General features: G+C 47.7%; 1 protein-coding gene across 1 annotated transcript in view; it reads right to left on the bottom strand.

Annotated features, from left to right (window-relative positions):
- KCTD3 (potassium channel tetramerization domain containing 3) overlaps positions 1 to 15,333 on the bottom strand; it is a 28,886-nt gene extending 13,553 nt beyond the window's left edge. Inside the window, exons 1-7 of the mRNA XM_075267078.1 lie at positions 15,033 to 15,333; positions 10,883 to 10,936; positions 9,693 to 9,738; positions 8,055 to 8,128; positions 5,995 to 6,053; positions 5,754 to 5,834; positions 3,138 to 3,275 (exon numbers count right to left, since the gene is read on the bottom strand). Of these exons, the coding sequence (XP_075123179.1) occupies positions 3,138 to 3,275; positions 5,754 to 5,834; positions 5,995 to 6,053; positions 8,055 to 8,128; positions 9,693 to 9,738; positions 10,883 to 10,936; positions 15,033 to 15,103 (523 nt within the window). The 5' untranslated portion in view covers positions 15,104 to 15,333. The remainder of the gene's footprint in view (positions 1 to 3,137; positions 3,276 to 5,753; positions 5,835 to 5,994; positions 6,054 to 8,054; positions 8,129 to 9,692; positions 9,739 to 10,882; positions 10,937 to 15,032) is intronic.

Here is a 15,333-nt window from a genome sequence, read left to right as displayed (position 1 = left end):
GGGGGGGGAGCGTGCACGCTGCCTCCATTTATCTACAGGTCAGGTACGCGGCTGGCAAGTCCCGTAATTGCATCACCATGGCTGATCCATCACCGCTTCTCAAATCTGAACTCATGAGACCGTCCTCCGGTGAAATGGGGCTATTGGAAGTGACACTCGTACTAAATCATAAGTCTCTTAAGTAGAAACTGCCAGCCATACTTAATAACCGGAGTTTTGCTCAAACACGCCAATGTCTACAAGGGCCGCTCTTGCAAACATCGCTCCTGCATTTATCCTCTGCTCCAAAAAAAAAAAAGAGGCGAAATGTGTCGCGGCGGGGACGGCCGTGCTCAAATGTCATGATATCTTCATTAGGCTGACAATGGGGGCCCCTGGTTGGATGCCAGCGGTGCCCGCATTGTGCTAGGAAGGATTGTTATTAGGAGTCACAAGTGCAATGTGTGCAGGGGAAGGGGCCGTCGGGGGCTAATGGGGTGAGAAGTAAAGCGACTGCCGCCATGTATACAAATGCTTCATTGGCTCCCGCTCTACATATGTTCGCTTTAGATACCCAGCGGGGGCAGACAGACATTTGCCATCACTTTAATGATCTTCTTTCAGGGTAAATCAAATGATCAGGGGCCTGCAGAATGGGAAGGAGAATTCAGACGTGGGGCGCGCGATTCGAGGAAGAAAGAAGTCAATTTACACTACATTAGGAAGTGGCCAGCGCTGTCGGGAACGTCTCATGTGCTGACATACGGATCCTAGACACAAAGAGGTGCAGAAAAACGATCATTGTACGTCATGTGTTTTACTACCGGATCATTCGTAAGGTGTATGCGACTTGTTCTATTCCAAAATATTCTTATTCCAGGCGGTGTATAACAAAAGCAATGCTCTTATTTCCAATGCTGCTCAAAGACAAGGGAGATTTCCCTCCTAGACCCTTGGAGGATCTGGATAACTGCAGATCTGCAGGAGTTGTGCTACACCTGTAGGCTGCTGAAATGGCTGATCTGTTTGGGGTCCAGGTGTCAGACCCTCACAGATCGCGTACTGTTCACTTATACCGTGGATAGGGCATCAGTACAAAAAATAAATCCTGGGCTGTAAAAACCCCTTTAAAGTATTTTAACTGCAGTACTAGACACAACCTATTCTGCTAACCTGTGCCACAGGGGGCAATCTCTGCACAGAATCAGTCTCCTTCTCCCTCTGGCAGCTGACAATATAGTCCCTTATTAGAACATCCACAGAAAGAATCTCCTCAGCTATACCGCCATATACTGTAGAGCAGGGGTAGGGAACGTACGGCTCTCCAGCTGTTGCAAAACTACAACTCCCAGCATGCATACTTGCTCTGCTGTTCTTGGAACTCCCATGGAAGTGAATGGAGCATGATGGGAGTTGTAGTTTCACAGCAGCTGCAGAGCCGAAGGTTCCCTACCCCTGCTGTAGAGGTTCGGCAGAGCAAAGCTGTTTCTACGGACTGCTCTACAGTGAACAAAGGAACGGTCTATGGGGAGAGTGACTGAGCTCGTGTGTCCTCCAGCACTCAGCTCTATCGCTACTCCAGTCAGGTGGATGCACACATTGGTGCATACACTGAACACCAGGTGGCACCATACTGCGCAAGTCAATGCCAGAACTCTTCACTTAGCCATTTATTTATGCTGGACTTGGGATTCAAGGCCTGGGTTATGTTACAGGAACCAGCACCCCGCTCCTGCGTTACTCCACCTCCTCTCCTATTTTTACTGATAGGTACCTGTGCTATAGGGATGACAAAGCTAGGACAATGATGTGAAAAGAGAAGAGGAGGGATGGCAGAGCAATCCGGGTGCTGGTCCTGATCACACAACCTGGTATCAGAAGCAGATGAGAACCTGCCAGGTCCAGCATGGAAAAATAATCCTTGGAGGGAGTAAAATAAATCAAGGTATTGAGTTATGACAGTGGGTGAGAAGTGACTTATCAGTGCTAGCCCCCCCACTGATCACCGGCGCCTCCGTGTCCCCCTGTATAAATGGAGTAGTGGTCAGACATTCACCCTGCCGCTCCAGTCATGTCTATGGGACTGACATGATGGCCAGTAACACAGCAAAGCTATCTCTGGCACTCCCATTAAGATAAATGGAGCAGCAGTGTACATGCTATACGGCTTCTGCACTCATATGGGGGTGGGGGCAGGACCCTCATTGTCCTGATCTATACGGTCACAGCAGTCAGATTGCCAGTGATCAGAACCTTACCATCTATCCTGTGGTACGGGCCCTGTAATACCGGTTACATCAGCACAAAGAGAAATCTTGCAACCTTCACGTTCTGCCAAGCGTGCATGTGTTTTCCACAGGGTGATAGGAATGAGCCATTTCCAGACACCTGGGGCAAGGACTTGTCTCCTTTAAGATGCCAGAAATGAATGGCATTTTAATTCACTTACAGGAGTTATCGATGGCTTTAATACTGAGCTCTGCTTCCTCTTGTCAGACCAGTCACGTCCCTACAGCTCAGTCCCATTCAAGTGAATGTGGCTGAGCAGCAATACGCAAACGTATCCACCATACAATGTACGGCGCTGTGCTTGGTAGTGAAGAAGCCCCAGAGATGGACGTCATCGTCCTGGAGCCTCACACACGCTTTAATGGGCGTGCGTGATCCATATAACACACTGACCCGAGCTTTTCTACAGCCCTATAAACACAACCGAGTCTTACAAAGGTCTGCGAGCCCGGGCCGACAAACTCAGGATAGGTTCTGCGCAGTTCCGGCTCATTCACTGAAACGTATGGTCCGTGGACAACACAGACGGCACGTGGAAGTCATTCATGTTCCATCCGTTCCGTTTCTCAAGGACGCACAATCGTGTGACACGACCCATCTGCAGGCCTTATTTCCCAGGCTGAACAAATTGAACTCTGCACCATAACTATGACACAGGTGAGTTCTGTCCGGAAAATACAGCCCGCCCCTGGATCAGACTTGGTCATGTGATGGCGCCCCCATACAGTTGCTTTGCAGTCAGCAGTGACGCCATACTACTACTAGTGATGATATCGCACCTGACTGCACCACCAATATCACTGCGCGCCCCTAACACAACCCTGCTGGCACTTTACAGCCACAAATACAAAAAGAATGAAAATCCTTACCAAGTTTCACCATTCCTTCCACCCCGGAGAGTGTGGGCTGAGCGGCGTTCCCTTGGGCTGACACATCACAGGGTCTTGGGGTCATCTTACTTTCGGCTGAGGAAGAAGCTTCGCAGGTCAACTTCCTACTGGGAATAGCTGGAGACAGAAGCAGCGACATAAGATGGTGACACGGCCATATCATAAAGACTTCCTGCAGTTCTACATCACTTAGTAGCAGACTTACAATATTCTCTATTAAAAGACGTCATCCCACGAATCACAGGACAGGTCGTCAATGTCTGATTGGTGGGAGTCTGACAGGTGGGACCACCACAGATCAGCTGCTTAGGCGACGTCACGGACCAGTGACATTACATTCATTCGTCACATGGCCTGTTCTCAGCGGCAGTATCAACCAATGTTCAGTGAAGAGACCGCAGTGCTCACCTAAATGATGTGGTCTCTTTAGACAGCTGATCTGTGGGGGTCCTGCGAATCAGACCCACCCACTATCCTAAGTAGCAGTCATCAATATCAACAGGGATGTCCAGGGATTGCACAAAAGTCTGGGGTGGCTGAGGCGAATGTGGTACAGTCTCTGTCCACTTTCCCTCCCTGTGAGACTAAGCGCTGGCCTTGGTGGTCACTGGAGAGGGTGCGGCAATGTCACTCCGCCAGGTCACCGATTCCTTAATAGCAACCTCTGACGCCATGGATTGGTTTCAGTGGTCATGTGACCCTCGCCGCTCCCGACCTGGCGCAGAACTGCGTACAGTAAGGGCGAGTACACACAGTTCTTTGCAGGAGAACTCACCAAACACCTCCCAGTCATCTCACTGGGCGTCAGAAGCAAATTTTTTTCCTCTAGATGATTTTTTTCATCTAGAGGATCTGCCTATGTACAGGAAGATTCTACCTTGAAAAACCCATTGAGGTCAATGGGAGGCAGAAAAAAAAAAAAACAATGTGGTTTTTGTGGTTTTTTTTTAATGGATTTCCAGGTCCATACAGAGCGCTGGAATAAAAAATTTCTTTAGCCTGTAAAAACTGTGCGAACTTACTCACCAGGAATAAAGATCTAATAAAACGTTATGTTTTAATATTTTTCTTCTGACAACAACATTTTTTGGTGTTGGAACTTTTTTTTTTTTTTACTTACGAGTTGTTTCATCAGGCTTCTGATAGGGAAGATGTTCTTGTGCATGATTTTTGGTATACATGTTGTTAATATTTTTTGCTCATCTTGGGCTGTGATTTGTGCTATTTCTGCTATACTTGTGTGTGAACTTACCCTGACGGCTGCAAAATAACGCAGCGTATACGATCCAGGCTCCCATTGAAATCAATGGGAGCGTATACGGCGCTCAAAATCTCACACGGCGTATACGTGCCAGGTCACGCGGCACGTTACTCCGTGTGAATGCACCCTTACAGGTTATATCTCATGTGTATAATACTGAAGCCCAGGATGTTCGCTTTCAGGTCATATCAGGACCTATCTTGGTGAAATATTTTGGAAGGGGTGTTTGTTAGAGAAGTAGGTTAGAGAAGTTAAAAGAGGCCCCGTGGCAAATTCCATAGTGGTCACATACCTGGACGCTGCCTCCACATGTCAGAAGTTATATATGGTATGGTGCAGGAGGTAATATACTGTATAGAGGCTGTGCCTCAGTAGTGCAGCTCTTCTCCTATATAAGTGAATAGGAGCAGAGCTGCAGTGCCCTGACATGGCCACTATATGACGGACAATGCCTTCTGCTTCTGGCACTGCTCTGTGTATAGTTGTTGTCACCTCGGGGCTGCTAGAACACGATGTTTGATCCTACGCCAAGAGGTCATCAGTCAGTAAGAACATTACCAAGTGGTAAAGAAAACTTTAGGCTAAGGCTTCCACGTTGCGGAAACGCAGTTTTTTTGTTGCAGTTTTTGCTGCGTTTTTTTTTTTTTTTTTTTTGAGCCAAAGCCAAGAACGGCTACAAAAGGAATAAGCAATGTATAGGAAGTTCTTATACTTCTACCTTCTACTCCATCCGCTCCTGGCTTTGGCTCAAAAAAACGCAACAAAATCTGCAACAAAAAGCTGCGTTTCCGTTTTCGGAGTTCTTTCTTCAGGTTAACAACCCACTTACTCACCAGGGGGTATCTGTGATGGGTACATTTATGGGGAAGAGGACACCGGAACCTTTCTTCATGTTATCACACCATTGACCAGTCATAGACTATACACAGTTTTCACATCATACCCCGCACCATCAGGACATTTAGAGACTCCGAACCAAATATGAACAACTGTTACCCACCCTCTTACCAATAAGACGTGCCCAATACAATGGACAATGCCAGACTTTGTACGCGGGTGTCAGACCCTGCAGATCTAATATTGATGACTTGACCCCTTTACAATCAGCGAGGCACCAGGTCACCTGAGGACACCACTTTGGGGTTCGCATAAACATGTTGTCCATATCATTGAGGTTTCCCCATATACCGTACTCCCAAGACTCCAAGAGGGCACTCACTGAGTAGATATCTGTTAGGTGCTTCCACTTAAAGGGGTTTTCCTTAGGATAAGTGATCAATATCAGGTGGGTGTCTAGCACCCAGGACACCCACAGAACCAGCAGACCCACTCACCCGGGGGAGGTAAGTAGCCATGGAACAGCACACTGCCACATGAGGAGCGCTCCAGTTCTTCACATAACAACAATCTTCTTACTATGGGGTAAAGGACATGAAATACAGAGGTTTTAAGTCAAAATATGACAGGCATTCTCCATCTTGTGAATTGTGACAGGCCACATAGCCAATTCAGCTCTGCTACATCATTAAACAGCGCGGAGGTTTTCCACTAAAGTTATAACAAGAATACAATTACCTAGAGGAGTAATCCCATAGAATTCGGCTTCATGGCGCAGGACGTTCAGACTGACTCCTCTGGAAGACAAGAGAGAGTAGATGGAGAGGTTAGGACGGGTAGTTTGTGGCTTCTGCCGAGCTTAGACAGAAGGGTCCCCTACACCTGGGTAGGTGATGGGCAGTGCCCGGCCAAACATTGAGGCTTCCCCAACCTCTGGCCTCAGTGGTCACATGTGGGGTACTCGTGCTCTACACTTCTGGCCAGGCCAGCACAGAAAAGAAGGTCGGTAATACACAGTCTGAATGGAGGGCACAGGAACTGGGGTAGGCAAGTATTTTTTTTCTTTTTTGCACCTCCCCAAGTCACCGTCTTCAGTTTAACCTGAAAAATTGCTTTAGAGTAAGGCTACACAGACTGGAACACGGCTAAAAAAAACAATCCCAAAAATGTAATCTCAAACACACTCATGTTTTCACCGCTTTTCTGCTGCCTTTTGCAATTTTGTCATCGCTGACATGGGAAAAAATGCAGAATTTAAAGGGATTCTACCATTGAAATCACATTTTTTTCTCACGATCATGTAGGAATAGCCTTAAAGGGATCCTATCATTCAATCACAATTTTTTCATTAACGTTAATTTCATATAGTTAATTTTATTAACACGTCGGAATAGCTTTAAGAAAGGCTATTCTTCTCCTACCCTTCGTTGTTTTCTCCGCGCCGCTGTTCGCTTGAAAATCTGTTTTTGTCAGTATGTAAATGAGTTCTCTCGCAGCGCGGCGGGTGGTCCTCAGCGCTCAAACAGCACTGGGGGCGTCTCCAATGCTGCGAGAGAACTCTCCAGCGCCGCCTCCATCTTCTTCTGGAACAGCCTCTCCATGCATCTTCTTCCAGAGCTGGCTTCAAACTTCTAGGCCTCGGGCAGAGCCAACAGCGCATGCCCAAAGGCTACAAGAAAATGGCCGCTTGCACCAGCTTACTGTGTAAGTGGCCACAAGAAAATAGCCGCTTACACAGTTTACTGTGTAAGCGGCCATTTTCTTGTGGCCCGGGCATGCTCAGTCGGCTCTGCCCGAGGCCTAGAAGATTGAAACCCAGCTCCGGAAGAAGACGCAGGGAAAGGCGGGTTCCTGAAGAAGATGGAGGTGGCGCTGGAGAGGTCTCTTGCAGCATTGGGACGCCCCAGTGCTGTTTGAGCGCCGAGGACCGCCCCCAGTGCTGTGAGAGAACTCATTTGCATACAGACGAAAACCAGGACTTCTACCGAACAGCGGCGCGGATAAGACATCTAAAGGTAGGAGAAGAATAGCCTTTCTTAAGGCTATCCCTACCTGTTAGTGAGAAAAAAAACGTGATTTTAATGGTAGAATCCCTTTAAATGTTACCTGGGATACCTTTTTTCTGCAATGTTCGGAAGGGATGAAATACATTATCACTTATTGGGCTTTTCCGCAGCGTTTCAGCAATGTATGGCCTCAGCCTGTTCTGAAAGTTCTGCCATCTTAGTAAGGACATATTCATGGGGTACACCATTGCTTATTCATAGTAAGGAGGGTCTGATTTCTAGGACCCCCAACTAATCCTATGCAGGGAAAAACAGCCCTGTTCAAGTGAATGAGGCTAAGCCGCAATACCAAGCACAGCCACTACACAATGTATGGCACTGTGCTTGGAAAGTTGTAAAGAGGTTGCAGCGCTCATCTGAAGATGACTGTCTCTTCCAACAGCTGATGGGCTGTCACACCCCTACCAATCTGATATAAAACGATCATTAATATTTTATTCCTGGACAAGCTCTTTAATATAGTAAAATACATGGTGGAAATGACACCATGTAGTCCTATGGCAAAAACAATGCACAACTCATAGATGGGAGTAGTTTCTCCGCTTAGAAAATCGTTTGTGGCATACCCTAAATGGGGCAAAGATTTCGGGTGCAGAATTTCTCCACAGACCTCAATACTATTTGGAATTTTGCATGAAAATTCACAGCAAATAAGCCATGTGTGAATGCGCTCTCATGATATATTACAGCACACTCACATAGATAGCAGGGCTCTGGGGTTTGCAGACTCACCTTAAGTCCAGTTCCTTTGTGCGTAGGAAATTCAGTATGGGTGCAAACGCTGTCGGATCACGATCAATAAATATCTATAAGGAAGGGGAAAAAAACATGAGACTTGTTCAGCCGAGAAACACCAAGATCCTCCGGTCACTAATCTCCAGGAAAAGAGGGGTTTGGTTTTATTTACTGGAAATGTAAAAATGAGCAAGAGATTTGTGAGACCTTCTAACCTATATCATAAGGCTTAAAGGGGTTTTCTGGGAGTTACATGTTGATAACCTCAGGGTAGGTCATGAACATCTGACTTGTAGGGGGGGTCCAACACACGGGACCCCCATAGATCAGCTGCTTTAAAGGGATTCTACTAGAGATGAGCGAACACTATTCGGAACGCTGTTTCGAATAGTGTTCGCTCATCTCTAGATTCTACCATTAAAACCCTCTTTTTTTTGTGGATAAGACATCGGAATAGCCTTTAGAAAGGCTATTCGTCTCTTACCTTTAGATGTGATCTCCGCTGCGCCGTTCCTTAAAAATACCGTTTTTTACCTGTATGCAAATTAGTTCTCTCGCAGCAATGTGGGCGTCCCCACTGCAGCTCAAGAACACGATACTAAGACGCCTTTATCTTCCGCTGGATCCTCCCATTCTCTGTCGTCTTCCTCCTGTATCACCTCCGACGCCTGCGCAGATGGCAGTGAGACACGAGCAGAGCCGAGTGCGAATGCCGGCCATTTTTGGGAGGCCGCTCCTGAATTGAACTACAAGAGCAAGAGCAGCCTCCCAAAAATGGCCGCCGGCCGTCATGCGCACTCGGCTCTACTAGTGTCTCACTGGCAGAACCAACTGCGCAGGCGTCGGAGGAAGACAACAGAGAAGGGGAGGATCCAGCCGAAGATAGAGGCGTTGCAGGATCGTGTTCTCGGGCAGCAGTGGGGACGCCCCCATCACATTTTCGGCACTGGGGCCCGCCCTCATCGCTGCCAGAGAACTAATTTACATACCGGTAAAAACAGGTATTTCTAAGGAACGGCGCGGCGGAGATCACATCTAAAGGTAAGAGACGAATATCCCTTCTAAAGGCTATTCCAATGTCTTATCCACAAAAAAAGAGGTTTTAGAATCCCTTTAAGCAGCAGTGGCCCTTGGATGACAGCCAGTGATATTGTGTTTGTTCATAACATGGCCTGTTTGCAGCTCAGTCCCATTCAAGTGAACGAGGCTGATCTGCAATACCAAGCACAGCCACCTCACAATTTAGGTCTGCCTAGTGGCTGTGCTTGGTATTACACATAGCTAAGTACTTGAATGGGACTGAGCTGCCCGATACACCTGCTTACAGATGCCCCGTGCTTCAGCATTTGCCCCAGGGCCAGGACACCTTCAATCACCTGATTAGTGGGGAAGTCAGTCCTGCCCTAATCTGATATTGATGGCCTATACCGAGGACAGGCCATCGATTGTAAAGTCCGGGGAACCACTTTGAAGAGGTGTTTCAAGTATTAGGGTATATGCACCCCAGGTAATCCCTCTATTACTCATTTGTATAGGTCCTGTATACGCTGCAGCACTTGGATGTGTAGCCATGATGTCAATCCGTGCCAAGTCACATAATATAGAAACAAGAGTAGGCGAAGGAATATTACTCACTGCTCCAGTTTCATCCCGAAGCGTTGAAATCCTTCCGCTCAATAGACTGTAGAATAAAGGAGCGCAACATCAGAAAATAACACCGATATCATACAAAACTACAGTCACTTCAGATTTTCTACAACCACATTCACATACGGTAGAAACACGTGTATGATGTGTCCATACATGATGGATATTGTCAGGGCTAAACATGAGCTCACCGCCCCTATGTGCTGAGGAACAGAGATGAGCGAATAGTATAGTATATAACTCTAGTTTCGAATACCTCGCTCCCATAGGAATGAATGGAAGCGGCCGAACACCAAGGGGTTAAAGGGATTCTACCATTAAAACTTTTTTTTTTTGTGGATAAGACGTCGGAATAGTCTTTAGAAAGTCTATTCGTCTCTTACCTTTAGACGTGGTCTCCGCCGCGCCGTTCCTCAGAAATACCGGTTTTTACCAGTATGTAAATGAGTTCTCTCGCAGCAATGGGGGCGGGCCCCAGCGCTCAAACAGCGATGAGGGTGTCCCCAGCGATGCCAGAGAAGTGTCTCCAAGCGCCGCCTCCTTCTTTGTCCGCCGCGTCATGTTCAATGTCTTCTTCCGGTGAAGGCTCGTAACGTAGCAGAGCAGACTGCGCCGGCGCACAGGCCACGGGAAAATGGCCGCTAACAATACTGTGCAAGCGGCCATTTTCCCGTGACCTGTGCGCCTGCGCAGTCTGCTCTGCTAGAAGTTACGAGCCTGCGCTGGAAGACATTGAAGATGACGCGGCGGACGAAGAAGGAGGTGGCGCTTGGAAATACTTCTCTGGCAGCGGAGGGGACGCCCTCATCACTGTTTGAGCGCTGGGGCCCGTCCCCATCGCTGCGGGAGAACTCATTTGCATACCAGTAAAAACCAGTATTTCTAAGGAACGGCGCAGCGGAGACCACATCTAAAGGTAAGAGACGAATAGCCTTTCTAAAGGCTATTCCGACGTCTTATCCACAAAAAAAAAAAATGTTTTAATGGTAGAATCCCTTTATGCGCCGGCCGCTTCCATTCATTCCTATGGAGCGAGGTATTCGGAACTATAGTTTGGAATACTATTCGCTCATCTCTACTCAGGAACACAAGGCAACACAATGGAACCAACTGAATGTCTTAGCTTACATACAGAGGTTGAATCAAAACACTTCAAGAGCGAATATTTACCACCTTACCTAGAGAAGAAGGAGTCCGGGATCCACATAAGGGTTTGTCTTGATGTGCTAAATCTGAAGAACAACAAATAAAGGGTTAAACAGTGCAGAAATGACAATAATGATATAATAGGACTGTCCAGGCTATATACATCGGTGTAGGGTTTACAAGGACACAGTCAGACGTCCGCATCTACTTCACTTTAGTGTATGACGTTGTATTCTAAAACCTTCAGTACTTAGAAGTGGTTTAAGGGACTTTTTCCCCGTTTTGTGAATGTCTCAGTGGCGGGGCAGCGTGCACCACTCCATTCACTTCAATGGGAGCGCCAGGGATGGCAGTAACACAACGCACGTCCATCTCCGGCCCTCCCCGAGCGATGCCAGTAATCCCCCTACTCACTGGATAGTATACATTTACTAGATCAGACGGGGACTCCACAATTCATGATCGGCGAGCCCTGAAACTTGTCTGTAAATTGAAGTCATTGGAATCTGAGAGTCAGTGACGGTGCCTGGCCGCTATATAGGGGACGGGGCTTTCGGCTATTGAGCATAGGATGGGCGCGGGAAACACAAAACTATCCCAGACTGACTCCAAGTGTCCAGCTCTATTGCCCTGGATAGATTTCTGACACCCAGGACACCGGCTGACCAGCTGTTGGATGAGGCCATGGTGCACACAAGTTCTGCAGCCCCGTCCCATTACTAACCACATGGCGTTCATGGGTCACATGGTACAGCGGTAACTCCGTTCCATTTAAGAGGCGAGCACAGCCCCTACCATATGTCAGGGCCACAGTCCTCTCACCCAAAAACTGCCTCTTAACCAGTCCATCTATATTTTACAGGGATTCTACCATTAAAACTTTTTCTTTTGTGGGTAAGATGTCGGAATAGTCTTTAGAAAGGCTATTCGTCTCTTATCTTTAGATGTGATCTCCGCCGCGCCGTTCCTTAGAAATACCATTTTTTACCGGTATGCAAATGAGTTCTCTCGCAGCGATGGGGGCGGGCCCCAGCGCTCAAACAGCAATGAGGGCGTCCCCACCACTGCCAGAGAAGTGTCTCCAAGTGACGCCTCCTTCTTCGTCCGCCCCGTGATCTTCAATGTCTTCTTCCGGTGCAGGCTCGTAACCTAGCAGAGCAGACTGCGCAGGTGCACAGGCCACGGGAAAATGGCCGCTAACAATACTGTGCAAGTGGCCATTTTCCCGTGACCTGTGCGCCTGCGCGGTCTACTCTGCTCGAAGTTACAAGGCTACGCCGGAAGACATTGAAGATGATGCGGCGGATGAAGAAGGAGGTGGTGCTTGGAGACACTTCCCTGGCAGCGGTGGGGACGCCCTCATCACTGTTTGAGTGCTGGGGCCCGCCCCCATTGCTGCGGAGAGCTCATTTGCATACTGGTAAAAACCGGTATTTCTGAGGAACGGTGCGGTGGAGACCACGTCTAAAGGTAAGAGATGAATAGCCTTTCTAAAGACTATTCCGACGTCTTATCCACAGAAAAAAAAAAGTTTTAATGGTAGAATCCCTTTAAGGACAAGTCATCAATATAAAGGTCTCAGAAAACTCTTAAGGCGGAGGAAACGCATTGCGGTTTTTCCTGCAACTCTTTACACAGAAAGTTTACATAGATTTCCTCTGCGGCCTCTCTGCTTCCATTATACCTATAGGGGAACCGGCGGAGTTTCTGTAGACACTGACATGCTTTGATTTCCAAAACCATAACAGTTTTGGAAATCAAAGCGTGTCCACTGTGTGTATTTTGCCGCACTTTGTGGATGGGATTCGCTAGACAGTGACCGCTAAATGCTTTTATTTTTTCGTGCGCCATTTACGTCACATGGGCCTCACATTGCATAAAAGCCGTTCTTTTTTTGTTGCAGATTTTGCTGTGGTTTTTGGGCCAAAACCAAGATTGGACAGATCAGAAGGTAGAAGTACAAGAACTTCCAAGATATTTTTTCATTCCTTTTGTGACCACCCTTGACCTTGGCTCAAAAAACTGCATAAAAATCTGCAGAAAAAAAACCTTTGTTTCCGCCAAGTCGGGCCTCAGCCTTGGGCGGCATTTTTGGTTGCTGTGAAGACAGAATGGAAAAAAAATAGCAGAATTTTACAGTCCCAGTACAGTGGGTGAGAGTTTGTTTAATCCTATCCATACACTGCAGGGGAAAAAAAAAAAAAAAGACCCCTGTGCATGTGTCTTTGAAAATTTTTGATTTGGAATCACAAGCGGTTTTACTATATAAACCCAAAAACTCAATGAAAAACACTGCAGAAAATAAAGTGCATTTTTGCATTTAGCTGCGTGGGGCCTTAACCCCTTCCCGACATCTGCCGTACTAGTATGGCGGATACCGGGTGTTTCACTATGAGCCAGGCGGCCACCATAGCTGCCCCGTGTCTACTGTTTTATACAGCAGACACCATGCGCTAATGCCCGTGGTCTGTGCCCGCACCAATTATGGACATTAAAACCTCTGGCGCCTCGGTCAAAGCTGACCTGGCGATCGCAGGCACCCGGAGAAAGTCAAAAGCGCGGAACCGCCATTTTTTCACTGTTTTGCCTCTGCTATAAATTTGAATAAAAAGTGATCAAAGCAACAGCAGTTCCCCAAAATGGTAGAACTAAAAAGTACACCCCACCCCGCAAAAAAAGACGCCCTGTGCATTCCCGTACAGAGAAGTATAAAAAAAAAGTTACGGGTGTCAGAATACGGTGACGTTTAGATTTTTGTTAAAGGTTATCATTAGAATCCCTTTTTTTCTGAGTAACACGTAGGAATAGCCTTAAGAAAGGCTATTCTTCTCCTACCTTTTGTTGTCTTCTACGCGCCGCCGTTCCGTAGGAATTCCGGTTCTTGTCGGTATGCAAATGAGTTTTCTCTCAGCACTGGGGGCGGTCCTCAGCGCTCAAACAGCAGAGCAGACTGTGCAAGCGGCCATTTTCTTGCGGCCTGAGGGCATGCGCAGACTGCTCTGCCCAAGGCCTAGAAGTCAGTAACCTGCGCCAGAAGAAAAGGATGAAGACGACGCTGCTGACGAAGATGGAGGCGGCGCTGGAGAGAGTTCTCTCGCTGTTTGAGCCCGCCCCCAGTGCTGTGAGAGATCCATTTGCATACCGACAAGAACTGGGATTCCTACGGAACGGCGGCGCGGAGAAAACAACGAAAGGCAGGAGAAGAACAGCCTTTCTTAAGGCTATTCCGACGTGTTAGGGAGTGTTCACACGGAGTAAACACGCGCGTATTTTTGCAAAATACACGTGACTTCAATGACATTTTACAGGCATATTTTTACACATGCAAAAAATATCATTGAAGTCAATGGGAGTCTTATTTTTACACGTGTATTTTGCAAAAATAAACGCGCGTTTACTCTGTGTGAAGGCTCCCTTAGTCATACAAAAAGGATTTCTATGATCTATGATCCCTTTAAGGGGTTAAAATGCGAATAAAACCATATACATTTGTTATCGTCGGAATCGTACCGAAACACAGAATACAGGTGACAGGTCATTTTGGCTGCAGAGTGAATGCTGTAAAAACAAAGCCCGTAAGAAAGTCACACAAATGCACTTTTTGTTCAAATCCACCGCATTCTGAATCTTTTTCCAGTTTCCCGATGTCACCGCTATACAGTGGCCAGGGCTGCGGCTCCGTGCTTATTACCTAACCAGGAGCAGAACGGCCTCCTCCATTTTCATGCACCTTCCTGTTACCGTAAATGCTGCAAATGTTCCACCTGCAACTGAAGGGCAAAAAAAACCCTGCAGCACATCCAGGTACCCCCAGGGTGCAATCTGCAGCAAAATCCACATGCACGCTGTATATATGTCAGAAAGTCCAGGGCGCAGGACTATCCATGCAAAATCCTGACGGACCCCGTGACAGTCAATAAGGTCCCTCAGGATCCAGAAAAACAGATAAAAACACACAAATGTGAACACAACCCTAACTTTGTAGCTGATGTTGCGGCACAGTCTGTTTTTCATGCTGCACCAGTAACCATCATAGAAACCCCATTAAGTTGCATCCAGTATAAGATAAAACTACGTCATCATGTCCATGATGACGTAACGAAGGCTCCTTGCCACACTAGCAGCACTCTAGGGGTTAATAAGACCCATAACAATGGCGCCCCCCTCCCCCCCGGCCTGTACCTGGTGCCCCCCACGTTCAGCTGGATGATCTCCCCGGTGCCCGGGCTGAAGTTATTGCAGTTCCCGGCCATGTCCGCTGCGGCCTCCTCCTGTCTATCCCCCCGGACTAGCGGTGCGGGCTGATCCCGGGAGCCCTGTCAGGAGCGCGGCTCACTTCTCCATGAAGAATCCGCTCCTGCTCAGCCTGCAGCCGCCAGGCCGCCCGGAGCTCGACATGTCCCAGGCCTGGAATACCGGAGGAGGAGGAGGCCCCGGGATCTCCTGGAGCCAAAGCTGGAAGGAGGCGGCGTCACCGCAGGCC

The sequence above is a fragment of the Leptodactylus fuscus genome, chromosome 3, assembly GCF_031893055.1.
Source record: "Leptodactylus fuscus isolate aLepFus1 chromosome 3, aLepFus1.hap2, whole genome shotgun sequence".
NCBI lineage: Eukaryota > Metazoa > Chordata > Amphibia > Anura > Leptodactylidae > Leptodactylus > Leptodactylus fuscus.
Note: the sequence above shows the minus strand (reverse complement) of the source record. Positions and strands in the feature narration are given on the sequence as shown.